General features: G+C 49.1%; 1 protein-coding gene across 1 annotated transcript in view; it reads right to left on the bottom strand.

The window, feature by feature from the left end:
* The window catches only part of LOC141075913 (uncharacterized), a 35,663-nt gene extending 27,511 nt beyond the window's left edge, over positions 1-8,152 (bottom strand). The window contains exon 1 of the mRNA XM_073563120.1: positions 8,135-8,152. Within this exon, the coding sequence (XP_073419221.1) occupies positions 8,135-8,152 (18 nt within the window). The remainder of the gene's footprint in view (positions 1-8,134) is intronic.
* Between the last annotated feature and the right edge of the window lie 14,882 nt (positions 8,153-23,034).

Raw genomic sequence — 23,034 nt, 5'->3', positions numbered from 1 at the left:
ACATACACTGTCTGACTCACATGGAGAGGTGTAAGCGCCGCTGCGCCGCCACTGCCAGCGGCGCCTCACCGCCGCCGGCACTTCCGCATGTGCCAGCAGCGTGATCAGGTCACATGATCACGCTGCTGACATCACACGCAGCTTTACAGAGGCGAAGACTCGGGCAGTGAGGCAGCATTGCGGTTGGTGCGGTAAGTGCTCCAGACGGGTAATGGAGCTGAAGACACCACCGACAAGGGAAGATTGGGGGATGGCTGCAGAGTCCCATGGAATGGATAGGGAGGGAGCAGGGGGAGTAAATTTACTGAGGACAGTGTATGAGGACTCGGCGCAAGGCCAGGATGCAGACATATTCATGTGGTGTGGTGGAGAAAGATGAGGAACATATGGTGGGAGGAGAGGGAAACTGAGGACATTATGGGGGTTAATGTGGGGTAGGGGGTTAATAGAATCATAGAATCGTAGAGTTGGAAGGGACCTCCTGGGCCATCTGGTCCAACCCCCTGCTCAAAGCAGGATTCGCTAAATCATCCCAGTCAGATGTCTGTCCAGCCTCTGTTTGAAGACTTCCATTGAAGGAGAACTCACCACTTCTCGTGGCAGCCTGTTCCACTCATTGATCACTCTAACTGTCAAAAAGTTTTTTCTAATATCTAATCTGTGTCTCCTCCCATTCAGTTTCATCCCATTGCTTCTAGTCTTTCCTTGTGCAAATGAGAATAAAGTTGATCCTTCTACAATGTGACAGCCCTTTAGATATTTGTAGACAGCTATTAAGTCTCCTCTCAGTCTTCTCTTTTGCAAACTAAACATTCCCAAATCCTGCAACCTTTCCTCATAAGACAGGGTTTGCAGACCGGTCACCATTCTGGTCGCTCTTTTCTGAACTTGCTCCAGTTTGTTGATGTCTTTTTTAAAATGTGGTACCCAAAACTGGACACAATATTCCAGATGAGGTCTGACCAAAGAGGAGTAGAGGGAAATAATGACTTCACGTGATCTAGACTGTATGCTTCTGTTAATACATCCTAGAATTGCATTTGCCTTTTTTGCTGCTGCATCACACTGTTGACTCATATTCAGTCTGTGATCTATTAGTATACCCAAGTCTTTTTCACATGTGCTGTCACTTAGCCCTATTCCTCCCATTCTATATATGCTTTTTCCATTTTTATTGCCCAGATGTAGTACTTTGCATTTCTCCTTGTTAAAAACCATTCTGTTAGTTGCTGCCCACTTCTCCAGTTTATTTAAATCTTTTTGAATCCTCTCTCTCTCTTCTCTAGTATTAGCTATCCCTCCTAGCTTTGTGTCATCAGCAAATTTAATCAGTTTACCCTCAATTCCTTCATCTAAATCATTGATAAAGATGTTGAACAATACAGGGCCCAGGACAGAGCCCTGTGGTACCCCACTTGAGACATTCTTCCAACTGGATGTGCAGCCATTTACGACCACTCTTTGGGTCCGATCACTAAGCCAGTTATGAATCCACCTAACAGTTGCCTTGTCCATTCCATACTTAATCATTTTTTCAATAAGGATTGTATGAGAGACTTTGTCAAATGCTTTGCTGAAGTCAAGATATACTATATCTACAGCATTTCCTTGATCCACCCAATCAGTGATACCGTCATAGAAGGAAATTAAGTTAGTCTGACATGACTTATTAGTTACAAACCCATGCTGACTCTGTTTAATCACTTCATTCTTATCCAGGTATTGACATACATGTTGTTTAATAATTTGTTCAAAGATCTTTCCTGGTATAGAAGTCAGACTCACCGGCCTATAGTTACCTGGGTCCACCTTCTTCTCCTTTTTGAAGATAGGAACAACATTTGCTCTTCTCCAGTCTTCTGGCACTTCTCCTGTTCTCCAAGAATTTTCAAAGATTATAGAGAGGGGTTCAAAAATTTCTTCTGCTATCTCCTTCAGTACTCTGGGGTGTAATTCATCTGGACCTGGAGACTTGAATTCATTTAGGCTAGCTAAGTGTTTCCTCACTATCTTTCTGTTTATAGATATCCTGGATTCTTCTAATGAGGGGGAAGGGGTTTAATGAGTGGGGGGGGTTAATGTGGGGAAGGGGGTTAATGAGTTGGGATGGGAGGTAATGTGTGGGGGGTTAAAGTGGGGATGGGGGTTAATGAGTGGGGATGGGGGTTAATGTGTGGGGTGGTTAATGTGTGGGGGGTTAATGAGTTGGGATGGGAGTTAATGTGTGGGGGGTTAATGAGTGGGGATGGGGGTTAATGTGTGGGGGGGTTAATGAGTGAGGATGGAGGTTAATGTGTGGGGGGTTAATGAGTGGGGATGGTGGTTAATGTGTGGGGGGTTAATGAGTGGGGATGGGGGTTAATGTGTGGGGGGTTAATTAGTGGGGATGGGGGCTAATGTGTGGGGGGTTAATGAGTGGGGATGGGGGATAATGTGTGGGGGGTTAATGAGTGGTGATGGGGGTGAATGTGTGGGGGGTTAATGAGTGAGGATGGGGGTAAATGTGTGGGGGGATTTGGAGTGGGGGTACATAATGTGTTGGGGGATTTGGGAGTAGGGACAGGGGTTATTTAATGTGTGGGGGGATTTGGAGTGGGGATAGGGGGTTATTTAATGTGTGTGGGGATTTGGAGTGGGGATGGGGGTTAATGCGAGGGGGGATTTGGAGTGGGGATGGGGGGTTATTTAATTTGTGGGGGGATTTCGAGTGGGGATGGGGGTTATTTAATGTGTGTGAGGGATTTGGAGTGGGGATGGGGCATTTAATGTGGGTGGGGGGATTTGGAGTCGGGATGGGGGGTACTTAATGTGTGTGGGGGATTGGGGATGGGGGATTTAATGTGAATGGGGAGATTTGAGGACACAAAATGAAGAGTATGTATGAGGAAACAGTATGGGGGATGGGTGCAGACAGTATGGGGAGCAAACGGGTTAATGTATGTGGATACAGTATGGGGAGTGAGGGTGATGGGATGTGTGCAGACACAGTATGGGGAGTCAGGGGTATGTGTGAGCAGACAGTATAGAGAGTGAGGGGGTAAATATATGAGGAGACAGTATGGTGAACAGGTGGGATGCTAGAGGGGAATAGTGTGAGGAGACAGTATATTGCAGATATTTGTATTTAGGGGCATTATAATGACACTTCTATCTTTAAGGGCATCGTGTGGAGATTTGCTGCAGAAGAGCGGAGAAGACGGAAGTCTGCAGAGACGGCTGTGGATGAGAAAACTCATCATGGGGTCTGGACAAGAAGAAAAGAACGACTCCAGAGACGGCGTCATCTATAAGGTACCTAGATGTAAATATTATTTGTGACACTGACTTATTCTTGTGTTTTTATTTGTTAGGAGCATTAAAGGGGCTGTCCAGGTTTGTGCTGAGTCTGCAGACATTCTATGTGACTGCAGACTTCTGAATTCTCACAGTGCTCACTGAACGCTGTCAGGATTCTCTCGTGCCGGTAATTTACATACATGCGGTCACATGCTGACTAGACATGTGTGGCCTCACTCAATGAAAATGAACAGAGCGGGGCAGGGCACGTCTAGTCGGAATGTGTCCAGAAGTATATAAATCACATGCTTGTGCTGACATGACTGTACATCGGCAAGTGAGAATCCTAAATGTGTGCAGTGCATTCATTGTGAGAATTCAGAAGCTGCAATGTCAGGACTCAGCTCTGCAGGCTCCAGCAGTCATCACATGGACACGTCACTCATATGTGACTCTCATACTTATGGTCCTGTGACAACGAGCTTCTCTTCCTGCTTCTCTCAGATTCTCACTGAACATTGAGGGCATTAGGGAGAGCAGCTCGTGGGTACATGACTAAGTGTGCAAGTCGCATATGTACTTGGGCGGGGGGGGGAGCCGAACCGAATTCTTGCCCCGGGTGCCAGAAAGCCTAGATACGCCTCTGTCGGACACACACGGTAAAACTGCGGTCGCTGGTGTCTCATCTCTCGCACTTATACTAATATTGCTGTAAAAGAGAAATAGCGCAATAGTGCATTATCCGGAGTGCAGATAACAATTGCAAGTGATACACTCACCAAATGGAGATTTGTAACCGGCAATGGAGGATTCGCTGCTGCAGAACCACAGATCCACGAGGGGCCAACATAGAAGATTCAGGACAGGAAAAATGTGGTCAGTCAATCCGCGCTGCGAATCACGAAAAACTCGGATTATTAATACAGTGGAATTTATTCTACGCGTTTCAGAGTCTCACAGAACTCATTCCTCAGTGATTCACAGCGTGGATTGACTGACCACATTTCTGCACTTATACTGATAACATAAGATGGAGTCAGACGAACCCTCCTACAAAACGTGAGAACAAAGTCATTACTACAGGACTGTGTGAGAAAGGGATTTATTCTACAAGAAACGCTGGGGCCACAAATGAGAGAATCCGGGCCCCGTGGCTGGATACTCCGGGCCCCCAGCGTGTTAGGACCAGACGGGGTCTTTGTCCCTGGAGCTTCTCTACTCGGGATAATGAGACTCTGATCTTGGTCATCCATATGGATAATGGAAAAGGAATTACAAAGCTTCTCATAGACTTTCCATGTTAAACATGGATGGCACATGTACAGCACACGGACGGCTCATGTACAGCACACGGACGGCACATGTACAGCACATGGACGGCACATGTACAGCACACGGACGGCACATGTACAGCACACGGACGGCACATGTACAGCACACGGACGGCTCATGTACAGTACACGGACGGCACATGTACAGCACATGGACGGCACATGTACAGCACACGGACGGCACATCTACAGCACACGGACGGCTCATGTACAGCACACTGACGGCACATGTACAGCACACGGACAGCACATGTACAGCACACGGATGGCACATCTACAGCACATGGACGGCTCATGTACTGCACACGGACGGCACATGTACAGCACATGGACGGCACATGTACAGCACACGGACGGCTCATGTACAGCACACGGACGGCTCATGTACAGCACATGGACGGCACATGTACAGCACACGGACGGCACATGTACAGCACACGGACGGCACATATACAGCACACGGACGGCTCATGTACAGTACACGGACGGCACATGTACAGCACATGGACGGCACATGTACAGCACACGGACGGCACATCTACAGCACACGGACGGCTCATGTACAGCACACTGACGGCACATGTACAGCACACGGACAGCACATGTACAGCACACGGATGGCACATCTACAGCACATGGACGGCTCATGTACTGCACACGGACGGCACATGTACAGCACATGGACGGCACATGTACAGCACACGGACGGCTCATGTACAGCACACGGACGGCTCATGTACAGCACACGGACGGCACATGTACAGCACACGGACGGCACATGTACAGCACACGGACGGCACATGTACAGCACACGGACGGCACATGTACAGCACACGGACGGCACATGTACAGCACACGGACGGCTCATGTACAGCACACGGACGGCTCATGTACAGCACACGGACGGCACATGTACAGCACACGGACGGCACATGTACAGCACACGGACGGCACATGTACAGCACACGGACGGCACATGTACAGCACACGGACAGCACATGTACAGCACACGGACGGCTCATGTACAGACGGCACATGTACAGCACACGGACGGCACATGTACAGCACATGGACGGCTCATGTACAGCACACGGACGGTTCATGTACAGCACACGGACGACACATGTACAGCACACGGACGGCACATCTACAGCACACGGACGGCACATGTACAGCACACGGACGGCTCATGTACAGCACACGGACGACACATGTACAGCACACGGACGGCTCATGTACAGCACACGGACGGCACATCTACAGCACACGGACGGCTCATGTACAGTACACGGACGGCACATGTACAGCACACGGACAGCACATGTACAGCACATGGACGGCACATGTACAGCACACGGACGGCACATGTACAGCACACAGACGACACATGTACAGCACAAGGACGGCACATGTATGGCACACGGACAGCACACGGACGGCTCATGTACAGCACACGGACAGCACATGTACAGCACAAGGACAGCACATGTACAGCACAAGGACAGCACATGTACAGCACATGGACGGCACATGTACAGCACACGGACGGCACATCTACAGCACACAGACGGCTCATGTACAGTACACGGACGGCACATGTACAGCACACGGACAGCACATGTACATCACACGGACGGCACATGTACAGCACACGGACGGCACATGTACAGCACACGGATGGCACATGTACAGCACAAGGACGGCACATGTACGGCACAAGGACGGCACATGTATGGCACATGGACAGCACACGGACGGCTCATGTACAGCACACGGATGGCACATGTACAGCACACGGACAGCACATGTACAGCACACGGACGGCACATGTACAGCACACGGACGGCACATGTACAGCACACGGACGACACATGTACGGCACAAGGACGGCACATGTATGGCACACGGACAGCACATGGACGGCTCATGTACAGCACACGGACGGCTCATGTACAGCACACGGACGGCACATGTACAAAACAAGGACAGCTAATGTACAGCACACGGACGGCACATGTACAGCACACGGACGGCACATGTACAGCACACGGACGGCTCATGTACAGCACACGGACGGCACATGTACAGCACACGGATGGCACATGTACAGCACACGGACGGCTCATGTACAGCACACGGACGGCACATGTACAGCACACGGACTGCTCATGTACAGCACACGGACGGCACATGTACAGCACACGGACAGCTCATGTACAGCACACGGACGGCACATGTACAGCACACGGACGGCACATGTACAGCACACGGACGGCACATGTACAGCACACGGACGGCACACGGACGGCACATGTACGGCACACGGACAGCACATGTACGGCACATGGACAGCACATGTACAGCACACGGACTGCACATGTACAACACACGGACGGCACATGGACAGCACACGGACGGCACATGTACAGCACACGGACGGCACAAGTACAGCACACGGACGGCACATGTACAGCACACGGACGGCACACGGACGGCACATGTACGGCACACGGACAGCACATGTACAGCACACGGACTGCACATGTACAACACACGGATGGCACATGGACAGCACATGTATGGCTCATGTACAGCACACGGACGGCATGTTTACACGGACCCATAGACTTGTATTGGCCCTTTGTCATCTGTGCTGCTGGGGAAACATGGACATGAGAGCAGCACCGTAGGTCAAATAGGGGACACGTGGCATCTGTGAAAAACATGACAGGTCGTGTGAAGGGGCCGTACAGTCACATAATAGAAAACATTAGCAGAATTGCCGTCTTTTTCTACATCCGACCTTACAAACAGCAGAATAAAAAGTGATTAATAACAAGTCCTACATGTCCCCCAAACTACTCTGCTAAATCCCCTCTGGCTCCGTGGCCGATGGTTCGGGGGCCCTGATGGTTATTATTCACTTTGCTGCTATAATATAAGGTGAAGCCACAAGACCCCTGCAGACCAGTGCTGAGGCTGATGGAGACCCCCGGAGCCACAAGACCCCTGCAGCCCAGTGCTGAGACTGACGGAGACCCCCGGAGCCACAAGACCCCTACAGCCCAGTGCTGAGACTGGCAGAGAGCCCCGGAGCCACAAGACCCCTGCTGCCCAGTGCTGAGACTGACAGACCCCAGGAGCCACAAGACCACTGCAGCCCAGTGATGAGACTGATGGAGATCCACGGTGCCACAAGACCCCTGCAGCCCAGTGCTAAAACTGACAGAGACCCCAGGAGCCACAAGACCTCTGCAGCCCAGTGCTAAGACTGACGGAGACCCCCAAAGCCACAAGACCCCAGCAGCCCAGTGCTAAAACTGACAGAGACCCCTGGAGCCACAAGACCACTGCAGCCCAGTGCTAAGACTGACAGAGACCCCTGGAGCCACAAGACCCCTGCAGCCCAGTGCTGAAACTGGCAGAGACCCCTCGAGCATCGGTGCTGGAGCCGCGGGGAATTTATCAGTTCATGCTAATTATTTTTACATTCTCAGAAATCCCCTGTAGTGTATGTTCACACCCACCATTGTTGCTGTGTCCATGTCTGGCCGGTGTCTGTGTCTGGCTGGTGTCCGTATCTGGCTGCTGTCTGCATCTGACCGGTGTCCGTGTCTGCCTGCTGTCCGTATCTGCCTGGTGTCTGCGTCTGGCTGTAAAAAAATGCAAAACTTATATCCTTCTTTCTCTGGGATCCCACATGGCAAATGGCGTCTGTCTCTGTTCGGCTTCTCACGTAGCCATCAAGTTACATACCAGCTGTCCGTAATGTCATGGCCCAGCATAGATGACTCCTCGAATGTGTTTCATGGTGATAGGGAAGGAGAGAGCGAGCGAGCGACCCCTAGAGTAAGCCCCCACCTTAAATATACATCTTTCAAAGCACGTGGTCTCTACATATGGAGTTGTCCTTTTACCATGAGCTAAACTTAAAAATAGCCTACGTAGTGTCAGCTAAAACAATGTATAGAACTGAGTGTAATAAGAAATTAATGGATTATTAATATTTAACACTGGCTGGCGTCCGTGTCTGACCGGTGTCCTTGTCTGCCCAGTATCCATGTCTGGCCGGTGTCCATGTCTGGCCGGTGTCTGTATCTGACCAGTGTCCATGTCTGCCCGCTGTCCGTGTCTGACCGGTGTCCGTGTCTGGCCGGTGTCCGTGTCTGGCCGGTGTCCGTGTCTGCCCGCTGTCCGTGTTTGGCCGGTGTCCGTGTCTGCCCGGTGTCCGTGTCTGCCCGGTGTCCGTGTCTGCCCGGTGTCCATGTCTGCCCGCTGTCCGTGTCCATGTCTGCCCACTGTCCGTGTTTGGCCAGTGTCCGTGTCTGCCTGCTGTCCGTGTCCATGTCTGGCTGCTGCACTGGGACAGTGTGAATAGTATAGTAGACGGCACTATTCCACACAATAGGATATTAAGCCCTGTTCACACTGCGCTTCTGCAGTGCGTCCGGGGGCTCTGCCTGAATCCCTCTAAAATAGGAATCACATAAATCCCCATTGGGGCCACAGACGGCACTGACACCAGCAGAGGTCAAAGGAATTTGTTTTTTTGCTGAAATTGACTGATTTATTCCCTTAGGCCGGGTGCACACGATCAGGAATTGGCAGCGCTTTGGGCGCAGCACATGTCCGCTGCCTACTATTGAACACAGGTGACTCCACATGTGATCACTGAACCGTGTGGATTATCCGCATACAATACATTGTAGGGTGAGATTTATCGCATCTCCACAAGATAAATAGACGTGTTGTGATCTGGAAAGACGCCGCCGCATGTCCGTCTCTAAAGATAGGGAATGTAGATTGTGAGCCTCATTGGGGACAATGCCACTAATGTCTGTAAAGTATTGTGGAATTAATAGCACTATATAAATGAGTCAAAATAAATATATAAACTGCGGGGGGTCTGGCCTTTCACAAAATGTCGGCAGAGCCCCTGCAGCACCGTACACCCACAGCGGCGCGCCACACATCCGAATGCCCCTTCATCCCAGCCTGCGGCAACGCTCCACTCTTGCCTCCTCCAGCAGCGACCCTGGGACCCCGCTTCACCGCAGTCACCACCTCCGGTAAGTAATTTATTAAAATAAGTTATTTTCCTTTTCTTCTTCTCAAAATTTGGGGTGCGTCTTATAATCCGGAGCGTTTTATAATCTATAAAATACGGTAAACTACTGATCCCTATTATGGCGACACTACAATTACAGGACTATATATGCAGCACAGATACACAGATACACACTATACATGGACACGCATTATATATACTTTATAAATATAGAAAAATACACTATATGCTGTATAACAGTACACACATACTGTGTATATAAAGTATATACACACAGAAACATTCTGTTTATATACAGAATATACAGTATGCTCACATACATATACAGCTTATATATATACACAATATCGTGCACACATGCAGTATACAAGTATAATATACATACACATACTATATACTGTAGTTACATGTATATATATATATGCTAGCTGAAGAGCCCGGCGCTGCCCGGGCATAGTAACTAACTGTGGTTAGTTATAGCAAATTATAATTATCCTCCATCCCATAGTCCCGTGCCCATATACCCGTCATACATATCCACCATCTCATAGTCCAATGCCCATATACCCATCATACATATCCACGATCCCATAGGCCCGTGCCCATATACCCATCATACATATCCTCCATCCCATAGGCCCGTGCCTATATACCCATCATACATATCCTCCATCCCATAGTCGAGTGCCCATATACCCATCACACATCCTTCATCTCATAGTCCCATGCCCACATACCCATCATACACATACTCCATCCCATAGTCCCGTGCCCATATACCCCATATACCCATCATACATATCCACCATCTCATAGCCCCGTGTCCATATACCCGTCATACATATCCTCCATCCCATAGTCCAGTGCCCATATACCCATCACACATCCTCCATCCCATAGTCCCGTGCCCATATACATATCCACCATCCCATAGTCCCGTGCCCATATACCCGTCAAACATATCCTCCATCCCATAATCAAGTGCCCATATACCCATCATACATATTCGCCATCCCATAGTCGAGTGCCCATATACCCATCACACATCCTTCATCTCATAGTCCCATGCCCATATACCCATCATACATATCTTCCATAACATAGTCCCATGCCCATATACCCGTCATACATATCCTCCATCCCATAATCAAGTGCCCATATACCCATCATACATATTCTCCATCCCATAGTCCCATGCCCATATACCCATCATACATATTCGCCATCCCATAGTCGAGTGCCCATATACCCATCACAGATCCTTCATCTCATAGTCCCGTGCCCATATACCCATCATACATATCCTCCATCCCATAGTCCAGTGCCCATATACCCATCACACATCCTCCATCCCATAGTCCCGTGCCCATATACATATCCGCCATCCCATAGTCCCGTGCCCATATACCCCATATACTCATCATACATATCCGCCATCCCATAGTCCCGTGCCCATATACCCGTCAAACATATCCTCCATCCCATAGTCAAGTGCCCATATACCCATCACACATCCTCCATCCCATAGTCCTGTGCCCATATACATATCTGCCATCCCATAGTCCCGTGCCCATATACCTATCATACATATCCTCCATCCCATAGTCCCGTGCCCATATACCCATCATACATATCCGCCATCTCATAGTCCCGTGCCCATATACCTATCATACATATCCTCCATCCCATAGTCCAGTGCCCATATACCCATCACACATCCTCCATCTCATAGTCAACCATTATGACATCATAATGAGCGGCGGAAGGGCTTGCAACCTATGATGACATCATGATAAACCGGAGAGACTAGAGTCTAGGCTAGTTAACAAAAAATTATCAAATTTTTATTAATCATAAAAAGTGACATAAAATGTCAGTATATGCAAAAAGACACTGAACACAATACACGAGTGAGCAGACAGTATGGAAAGGGGTACTTATATAATTAAAAGTGACCTCAAAACCCTAGAACGTGGCATGAATTTCCTACGATCACGCTTAGTACATACGGGATAAAGCAGATATATATGTGCTGCCACTAGTCACAGCAGTCTTAGTGGACAAAATAGTCCCAAGTATAACAAGCATAATGCTAAACCCCAGGTACCGAGGTTCCCCCAATTATAATCAATGTCGTAAATAGACAAATCCAATAGCACTAAATAATATGGAGGGGTACCGGACACTGCGGCATGTGAAGAGACTAAAGATCCATAGTTAGTGAAAGGTGTATTAGGCAGAACAATTGAGATAAATGAATCAACCAAAATACATCGCTAATATGTAATTACCCGTCATGCTTCCAAGCGTGAAGGCAGGAGGACAAACCCCGACGCACGTTTCGATGTGTAAATCTTCCTCAGAGGGCGTGGCTTTAATATGCCTAGGTTCCCATTTAAATACCCTACTTGTTTGCGAAGTTACCAATAGGAATGTAACGAAGCGAATGGGTGTCAATGTATCCGCCCATGAACGTCACACTTAATCCCAGTTCAATTGTTCCAGCTAGTCCCCAGAGGCGGAAAGGGCACCTCCACCAATGATATGCTCAGACATCAACGCTGACAAGCAGGAAGTGAGGGCGGTGACCCTCACTCCTGCCAGTTAAGTACACACACGTCACTTCCGCCCTCAGTACGGAGCGGTGAGTGGCAGTATGGGGGGCGGGTATTAACCCCGTGCCGCTGGTGAACCCGCACGTCACTACCACTCTGCTGCTGCGTCACGTGGGACGGCCGGCGCCTAGCCGTCACCAGGCGACGCAGTCATGCAGGAGATGGAAGGGACGCACTAAGAACATCCGGCAGTGAGATGGAAAGGACGCGTTAGGAGCATCAGGTAGTGAGGGAGACGTATAGGCATAGTAACCATGAACAGATTGCTTACAGGGAAAGTGATGATATAGGGGATATATCATGGAATTTGACCTATATCATCACTTTCCCTGTAACATTTTTGGAGCAGTTCCTCCATTTTCTGAGACCCGTAACATTGTTATTTTCCTCCGGTGGAGCTGTATGATGGATTATTTTCTGCTGGACGAGATAACGTCTTTATTAGTACAATTGTGATCGCTCGTTACAGCATTTTTTGTGGAATTGTGCCATCCATAAATACGTAATTTTGGCAATTCTCACATTTTTTCTATTTCCGGTGTTTACTGATCGGGTTAATTGTTTTTATGTTTTTTACAGAGCGGTAAAAGACACACAGGCAGTGCTGTACAAAAACCACAGATAATGTAACAAAAAAGAACAGCGAGCACTGAAGGAGATAAAAACTGCCAAGATCCTGTTATTAGAGAAGCCGATAAAGGCAATAATGTAGTGTTAGTAGCAATGGACAATATAGTAAGGAGCAGAAAGACAGCGATCAGAGAGCAGCACAGAGAAAAACAAGCGCTGATCCCACAAATAACGAGAAGGAACAACTAAGATCTTCTCTGAGATTTCACATAGAGAAGGGACGATTGTCTAATATCAGAGAAACTCTTCCCTGAATTTCCACACAAGCCGCATTGGTGTTATATTCCTAAAGTCCACAAAGACGCAGCGCCCCCACCAGGCCGCCCGATAGTGCGCGGGGTCGGATCAGTAACAGAATCTTTATCTACATTTATAGACCGGTGTCTGAGACCATTACTGAGAATAGCACCTGCTCACATCAAGGACACCGGAGATTTATAGAGAATTGTGTCCGGTATAGATTGGCAGGAGGGTTATAAATTGGCTTTGATCGACGTCGGGAGCTTGCACGCACGAATTCCACAAATCACAGGACTGGAAGCAATAAAAATCTATGGAAAACACTGCTGAAACAGATGACTATATTGGATTCATCCTGGAAAGCCTGAATGTTATATTGTCCCATAAGGCCTTCTCTTTTGGGAGCAGCTGGTCCACCCAGATGACGGGGACAGCGATGGGGGCGACAGATGCTGCAGTTTCACTAATTTGTTCTTGCCAGACTTTGAAAATAAATATATTTATAGTGTAAAACCCACCTGACACCTCCGTGCGGACCACCGGTACGTGGATGATGTGTTTCTGGTGTGGGCTGGGACAGAAAGGGGTTAATGATTTCATTACATATTTAATGAGGAGAATAAGGTTAATATGAGATTTATTCACAATTTGGACAGAATAACTTAGATTTCTCAGATGTGAATAATAAAATAGTGGATGGTAGAATAATAACCAGCACCTATAAAAACCTGCAGCCACCAATATGTCCCTCCATTCTAATAATGCGCACCTGGAACATACTAACAGAGGCCGACCATACAGCCGGTATCTGAGGCTGAGAACAATGAATAGTAGAGAAGAAGGTTTCCTACAACAAGCGGATGACCTGACAGACGACTTATTACACAGAGGTTATCCGCCAACATTATTACACTGTGCTAGAGAGATGGAGGAACCCATGTGGGTCTAGTTACAAGATCCAGGAGGAAGAGCAGAAAAAGGACGAGATAATAAAAGGTTTACTGTTACTTTTACACCTAATCCCAATATGAATGTAATAAAATCAGCGATAAACAGGAATTGGCATTTGTGAGGAGATAAAGATTTAGCCGTAGCAGCAAAGAACAACCCTCGATTGCTTCTAGAAGAAGCGGTGACTTAGATGACTTATCGCTACAGGAAAGATTCCAGGAGAAGAACAATAAAGTCACCTGGTTACATGGAAGACGTCCAAGAGGCCATTTCCATTGTGGGGATCGCTCCTTCTGTCATCTCCACCTTACAGGAGAAATCTGAGGATCGGGGCGATGACGGTAGATAAACTAATCACGGCAAGCGCTTTATGTCATATACTGCCCAGGACGATTCTTATATTGCCCCGACTATTAGACCGCGGCACATCAGGCTCAGAGAACATTTCCATTCAGTTACACAGGAAAAGGATCTGTGACATTAATGATATAAGAGAGGTCCATAATGCGGACCCCAATGTGCTGAGATCTGCAGGAATTGAGCCCGCTGATTATCCTGTACAAGGCGGTGACCAGAATAGATTACTACTAACAAGAGAAGCAGCATGGATTGTGGATTGCGATGCACAAGTTCCCCTTGGCCTCAGTGATACATTGAATATGTCTGTGTGGCTGTGATCTATGTTATAGTTCTTTACATTTTTATATTAATCATTTCTCTGTACTCACTGTAAATGTTTTGCAATTCTCAGTTAATCATTCCCTAACCCTTGTTATAAGGAAGTGGTGTAACCCCCTGACAAGCATGGACCGGTAGAAGCGCTAAGCAAGTGCGAAACGGCCGTAGTCCGTCAGGCTCTCTCCTCTGTATAGCTCCCTGCTACCTGCACGCCGCACTCTAATATGGTTTGATGTCACGTTTCACCATGGAATAAAATTGTAAGAAGGATCTGGGTGACAATTCTTTCAATTCCTTATGATTACTCTTATACGTATACACAATGGTGATGAATGGAAGGCCGCATTCAATACACCGGAGGGGCATACTGAAAATTTGGTGATGCCATTCAGATTAAACAATGCTCCGGCAGTCTTTGAAAATGTCATTTTTTTCTCCCCGATGGGTAGATTTGCGGTAGTTTACCTGATGATATATTGAGTTACTCACGTCCTCTGCAGGAGCATCATGAGCATGTCAGACAGCTGGGGTGGGAAAAACATTACCCAGCAATCCCTTTTTGACATTTTGAAGACTTCCATCATTGAAAAATGTCCTGGCACCAAGAAACATAAAAGAGAAGAAGTAAGATTTGCTAAAAATCGCCTGTACCGAATAAACTCATTACATGCAATCTGAAAACTTGCCTCTGCTGTGACTCGATCTGCCATGGTCTCTCTGAATTCACCCTTATTTCTACCGGTGAAATTTTCCCGACCAAAACTCCCATGTCATGTTCCACCAGTTATGTTACATACGTGATTATATGCTCATACCAGAAATTATATGTGGGAAGGGCGACCCAACCCCTCCACAAAAGGCTGAACTCACACCGTCCCAATACTCCATAGGGTTTTCTCCAACATGGGCTTTCACGTCACTGCACCATCAAACACAAGAAAGATTCCACACAACTGAGAATATTCCCCACAGAGGAGATTCCCCCACAGGATCAGAATCGCATTGGACAACTACATCGGGAAGAAATCTTCTGGATTTATAAACTAAACCCCCTTACTCCAAATGGCCTCAGTGAGATTACATATGTTACAGAGGCTCCTGCTGCACCAACCTGGGATAAGTCAGATCATCGCCGGATCCCCGAACACCTCCAGTGACCCGGCTCCACCAGCGCTGCCGATCCCCCCCCGGGTTTACTGAATTCGGACTGTGGGACAGACCCCCATTTGACACATTAACTTTTGCCCTATTATCCTTCTGAATATTTGGGGTGCGTCTTATGGTCCGGTGCGGCTTATAGTCCGAAAGATACAGTATATCTTTATTCATTCTTTTAGGTGACCGCACTTCATTCATAGGCACTTTATAATATAATTATTGTATGTAAGTGTGTTCTGTTTTCTCATGATCTATAATTTATCTGTGTGTGACAGACTTTCTCATGAACTTTGACATTTTGTGCTTTGTTGGTGTTTTTCACTCCAAAGACATAAATGAGATTTGGGCATTTTAGCTCCTGGTGTGGAGTCGATAGCACAATCATATGCCGCCATATAGTAGACGGCCGGTAACTGGGGAGAATTCCCTCCTGTGTGGGGTCTATTTCCCTCCAGAGAAATCACACGTTACATTCCACACATAACACTGTGTAGAGAAGGCGGCGCGGGGTAATTGTGCCAGTAGTGAGGGGCGAATAATGGCGGGAATGTCACTGACTGAGGAGAAGGCTCCATGGAGGTCTTCTCTCTGGAGATCATGTGACCCCTGACTCCTCCCCTCCTGTGACCTCATCACAGGTCCTGTGCACAGAGCAGCCATATATGTGGAGTGCGGCTCTGCAGGTTAGTGATGGGCAGTCCGGCTCTTCTGCCTCCTTTCCCCAGTTTTTTCCCTCCTGTCCCTTCACTATAAAGCCTGGGCCTCATTATACAGCTGTACAGGGGTCTAGTGAAGGCTTTTTAGCCCTTTCCTCAGACTGTAGCTCCTGGGCACAGGCCCTCACTCCTGTCCCTTCACTATAAAGCCTGGGCCTCATTATACAGCTGTACAGGGGTCTAGTGAAGGCTTTTTAGCCCTTTCCTCAGACTGTAGCTCCTGGGAACAGACCCTCCCTCCTGTCCCTTCACTATAAAGCCTGGGCCTCATTATACAGCTGTACAGGGGTCTAGTGAAGGCTTTTTAGCTCTTTCCTCAGACTGTAGCTCCTGGGAACAGACCCTCCCTCCTGTCCCTTCACTATAAAGCCTGGGCCTCATTATACAGCTGTACAGGGGTCTAGTGAAGGCTTTTTAGCCCTTTCCTCAGACTGTAGCTCCTGGGCACAGGCCCTCACTCCTGTCCCTTCACTATAAAGCCTGGGCCTCATTATACAGCTGTACAGGGGTCTAGTGAAGGCTTTTTAGCTCTTTCCTCAGACTGTAGCTCCTGGGAACAGACCCTCCCTCCTGTCCCTTCACTATAAAGCCTGGGCCTCATTATACAGCTGTACAGGGGTCTAGTGAAGGCTTTTTAGCCCTTTCCTCAGACTGTAGCTCCTGGGAACAGGCCCTCACTCCTGTCTCTTCACTATAAAGCCTGGGCCTCATTATACAGCTGTACAGGGGTCTAGTGAAGGCTTTTTAGCCCTTTCCTCAGACTGTAGCTCCTGGGCACAGGCCCTCACTCCTGTCCCTTCACTATAAAGCCTGGGCCTCATTATACAGCTGTACAGGGGTCTAGTGAAGGCTTTTTAGCCCTTTCCTCAGACTGTAGCTCCTGGGAACAGGCCCTCACTCCTGTCTCTTCACTATAAAGCCTGGGCCTCATTATACAGCTGTACAGGGGTCTAGTGAAGGCTTTTTAGCCCTTTCCTCAGACTGTAGCTCCTGGGCACAGGCCCTCACTCATGTCCCTTCACTATAAAGCCTGGGCCTCATTATACAGCTGTACAGGGGTCTAGTGAAGGCTTTTTAGCTCTTTCCTCAGACTGTAGCTCCTGGGAACAGACCCTCACTCCTGTCCCTTCACTATAAAGCCTGGGCCTCATTATACAGCTGTACTGGGGTCTAGTGAAGGCTTTTTAGCTCTTTCCTCAGACTGTAGCTCCTGGGCACAGGCCCTCCCTCCTGTCCCTTCACTATAAAGCCTGGGCCTCATTATACAGCTGTACAGGGGTCTAGTGAAGGCTTTTTAGCCCTTTCCTCAGACTGTAGCTCCTGGGAACAGGCCCTCACTCCTGTCTCTTCACTATAAAGCCTGGGCCTCATTATACAGCTGTACAGGGGTCTAGTGAAGGCTTTTAGCCCTTTCCTCAGACTGTAGCTCCTGGGCACAGGCCCTCACTCCTGTCCCTTCACTATAAAGCCTGGGCCTCATTATACAGCTGTACAGGGGTCTAGTGAAGGCTTTTTAGCCCTTTCCTCAGACTGTAGCTCCTGGGAACAGGCCCTCACTCCTGTCTCTTCACTATAAAGCCTGGGCCTCATTATACAGCTGTACAGGGGTCTAGTGAAGGCTTTTTAGCCCTTTCCTCAGACTGTAGCTCCTGGGAACAGACCCTCACTCCTGTCCCTTCACTATAAAGCCTGGGCCTCATTATACAGCTGTACAGGGGTCTAGTGAAGGCTTTTTAGCTCTTTCCTCAGACTGTAGCTCCTGGGCACAGGCCCTCCCTCCTGTCCCTTCACTATAAAGCCTGGGCCTCATTATACAGCTGTACAGGGGTCTAGTGAAGGCTTTTTAGCCCTTTCCTCAGACTGTAGCTCCTGGGAACAGGCCCTCACTCCTGTCTCTTCACTATAAAGCCTGGGCCTCATTATACAGCTGTACAGGGGTCTAGTGAAGGCTTTTAGCCCTTTCCTCAGACTGTAGCTCCTGGGCACAGGCCCTCACTCCTGTCCCTTCACTATAAAGCCTGGGCCTCATTATACAGCTGTACAGGGGTCTAGTGAAGGCTTTTTAGCCCTTTCCTCAGACTGTAGCTCCTGGGAACAGGCCCTCACTCCTGTCTCTTCACTATAAAGCCTGGGCCTCATTATACAGCTGTACAGGGGTCTAGTGAAGGCTTTTTAGCCCTTTCCTCAGACTGTAGCTCCTGGGCACAGGCCCTCACTCCTGTCCCTTCACTATAAAGCCTGGGCCTCATTATACAGCTGTACAGGGGTCTAGTGAAGGCTTTTTAGCTCTTTCCTCAGACTGTAGCTCCTGGGAACAGGCCCTCACTCCTGTCCCTTCACTATAAAGCCTGGGCCTCATTATACAGCTGTACAGGGGTCTAGTGAAGGCTTTTTAGCCCTTTCCTCAGACTGTAGCTCCTGGTCACCATGTGATCTCACCATGACCCTAACAAGCCAATTAAGGTGTGAAATCTTGGTCAAAATTATCTCAGTACACAAATCTCCAAGGGTGCTCAAAGTTTCATGGGTCGCCCTCCCAGGGCTGTGGGGTACTCGTTACCGGGCCGGTAACTCAGAGGGGAAGGTGTCACAGCAGCGGTGACCCGGTCCGTGGCCCTGGGCGTCCAATGTAAAAAGGGATTGAATGGTGGAATGTAGTTGATTAGATGAATAGTTCGTGACGCCACCTGTGGTGTTCGGCAATAGAGATGTAAGCCGACACTGCAGACAGATCCTCTGGGACTGATGGTGTGGTGCAGCAGTGAGGTTATAGCCCTCCACAGGCAGGGCTGTAGTCCCAGGGCAGAGTAGGTGAACTGACACGTAGATGGTGTACTGTCTGGCGCAAGGGATGTGGCAGTGCTGGGCAGGTTGGCGCAGGACTAAGTGGAGGACACCAGGGCATGTAGTTCCAAAACTTTACTCACAGTTTGTTGTACAAACAGGTGCCCGCCTCCGTGCCGTGTCCTCCGGGTCAGATACTCAGTCAACCTCCAGGCCAGATGGAATACTCCTTTCCAACACTCCGCCAACATGTGCCTTTCTGAATGTCTCCTCCTATAGCGCCATTAAATGAAGTACTCCTAGTACTGAGTTACACTGGAGTTCCTCCTGTCCGATGTTCTTATAAACTCTCCTTGTACGGCAGACAGCTGTAGCCTACTTCGGGGACTCCTTTCTACTAAGTCCCGGCTCACAATGCTGTTGTGCCCCCAAGTCTTGTGTGGGAATAAAGTGGTCACTACTTCTATTCCTCCGGTGTCTGCTGCAGGACCATTAGCATCCATACAACCTCGGGGACCGGGCCCCGGCCTTGCGCTTAGAACTTCTAGGAAGGGTTCTCTTCTAACCCAAGTCCTCTGTTCTCTTTTACTCCTCACGCTCCGTACTAATCTTCCATTCTATGGAGAATCAGGCTTTCAGTCTATGTTGCTCTCTCTTCCTTTCCCGTGCCAGCAGACCCAGGTCACTGGGATCTGCTGCAGCACTTCCATCCAGCTATCCCTCTCTCCGGGGATCTTCTTCTCTCTGACTCTTTAACCAACTGACTCCTCAATCCTCAACTCTTCTCGCTCTCTGTAATATAAACTAACTCCACCCACCTCCCAGCATGTTTCGTGTTCCAAGCAGGGAGCCACCAATGGGTGCTTTGCTATACTCCAAGCAGGGAGCCGCCGAAGGTGCTTTGCTACACTACTTTGAGGTGTGGGGTGCAGGTGTGGGAGTGTGGTCAGGTGTCTCCATCTTACCTGGATGGTGGGGTACCACACCTCAGGAGGAGGTGCAGTACCTCTGTGGCGACTGAGCCTCAGGGGCGCCACATTCGCATCGCCCCTTTTTTCTTTTTGCAATTATAAAATTATAAAAAAGTCTATATATATATATATTTTTTTATTATTATTTTTGCCTAAAATAAAAAGGCCATGTGTCATCTTAGAGGTTCGGCCTTTTAGAGATCATTTCATCTTCATCTTACTACTGCTCACAATAACGGTCATTTTGCCCCGGGGCGCCCACACTTTTACATGCCGCTGTCAATGCTTCATCCCGCTGGTGCTCAATATTTAATAGGGTCTTACTATTAAACGTAATGAAAAGTTCAGTGAATTTCTTTGAGCTGTTATTACTAGAGATGAGCGAATATCGTCGGAGAAGTTGTTATTGGCTAATATCACTTACCGAATAGCTGCATCGGGACCCCGGATCCCTGGAGCGCTCCCGATAATCAGCTGCATGTGTCGTCCTCCACGCAGGTGCTGTGACTATCACACAGCGCGACACATGCAGCTGACTATCGGGAGCGCTCCAGCACACTGAGTCCTGCACACACTGAGGCCCCTGATCATGTGACCCCTGACTCCTCCCCTCCTGTGACCTCATCACAGGTCCTGTGCGCACAGAGCAGTCATATATGTGGCAGACACTCCTGGATCTTCTGCTTTATGGGCCGGTTCCTCCTGTGAGTCCTATTAACCCTTTCACTCCCTGTATTCTCCTTTCTGACCAGGACAATATCTGAATTCGGATAGTGTAACAGGGATTTAAGCAATGTGGAAGGAAAAAATGACAATTTTACTTTTTTTACTCACAAAAATGTGACTTTAGCCCCAAAATTGGCAGTGTAACAGCGTAACATCCAGGAGATGTGGAGGGGGCCGTATGAGGGCAACAACCCAGCAGCAGGACAGCTACCTCCACCTTTGTGCAAGGAGGAACAGGAAGGAGCACTGCCAGAGCCCTGCAAAATGATCTTCAGCAGGCCACAAATGTTCATGTGTGTAAGGATTCCCAAGGGTGAACCCACTGGACCGTGGCAAGCGAACCTCCCCTGGGCGAGCGGACCAGGTGGACCACCCCCTATACAGGGAGCGTTTGGGACAGGCCCAGGGGAAACTACTCACCACGGCAGCTGGTACCCGAGGACGGAGGTGCACAGTAGAGGATGCAGCGGGCAGGCGGAAGGATGAGCTGGACTGGAACCGGCAGGACTGGAGGCCAGGAACGGAGGCTGAAGGATACAGGCAGGCAAGGCTGGAACGGCAAGACACGGGTCAGACGCAGGGCACAGGCTGAACACGGAGACGAGATGGCGGGCACTGGGAGGAACACAAGGAACGGTTAGACAGGAAGCACGAGGAAAGGGTAAGAGCAGCAGGAAAAAGGCAGGCAGGCTGGGGCCAGAGTCACAGGGAGAGGAAGTGACGATCAGGCGGTGAGCTGGAGGAAGAGGCTGCCTCTTATAGAGGCAGGAGTCTCCGGGTCAGGTCAGCAGGGTCAGGAGGGCGGGGAGAAGGCCTGGCTTGGCCTGTAGTGGGACCTGGAGCGCAGGGTGCGCATGCGCCCCGGGCCGAACGCCGGGACAGAGCGCGGGGTGGAGGATAGGCGTGCAGGTGAGCGCGCGCCCGCCACGGGAGCACGCCGGAGGCGGCGGGCGCACCCAGCGTGGGGAGAGGCGGCAGCAGGAGCCGAGGACGCGGCGGGAGCGGCGAGTGTGGAGCCGGCGGTGAGCGTGACAATGTGTCTGCACAAACGATTAGAAACTGACTCCATTAGGATGACCTGAGGTCCCGATGTCCACAGATGGGGGTTGTGCTCACAGCCCAACAACGTACAGGACGCTTGGCATTTGCCACAGAACACCAGGATTGGCAAATTCACCACTGGCGCCCTGTGCTCTTCACAGATGAAAGCAGGTTCACACTGAGCATATGTGACAGCCGTGACAGAGTCTGGAGACGCCGTGGAGAGCGATCTGCTGCCTGCAACATCCTTCAGCATGACCGGTTTGGCAGTGGTCAGTAATGGTGTGGGGTGGCATTTCTATGGAGGGTCACACGATGTTGGGCTGTGAGCACAACCCCCATGGAGACACAATTGTGCCTTTATCTGTAGATAAATTCCCAGTGGGGTGCAATTTCCAAAATGCAATAACTTAAGTGGGGAATTTATCTCTGTCAGTCCCTGTTATCTTGGCTGACCCTGGTCCCCAAAGACTCCTTCCCTTACAAGGGCAGTCCACAGCTGACCCTTAATGTCTAGCCAGCCCTGGACTGACCATGGGTGCCTCCCGACGCGTTTCTTCAAACGTATGACTCATCAGGGAAATGGCACCTATCGGGAGAAACCTTGGGCAGCATGTCCTTCCATATGAAGCAAGAGGCAGTGGTAGATGTCAGGGAAGAAAACTAAATACTGTAAAATAATAAATCTCCTCATATGTTTCCCTTGTTATCTCCAGTAATTGTATTATTACACAGGATTCTTATGATGTTACATCGGCTCATCTTCTTTTCATTCAGGTCTCTACAATATCGGATCCTCTCAGTGAAGATCTTCTACAGAAGAGAATTTTCCTGATTTACCCATCAAGG

The sequence above is a fragment of the Dendrobates tinctorius genome, unplaced genomic scaffold, assembly GCF_039654945.1.
Source record: "Dendrobates tinctorius isolate UK_male_01 unplaced genomic scaffold, ASM3965494v1 ptg000380l, whole genome shotgun sequence".
Classification (NCBI taxonomy): Eukaryota; Metazoa; Chordata; class Amphibia; order Anura; family Dendrobatidae; genus Dendrobates; species Dendrobates tinctorius.
The sequence above is the reverse complement of the archived record's forward strand: the minus strand, read 5'-3'. Positions and strand labels throughout refer to the sequence as shown.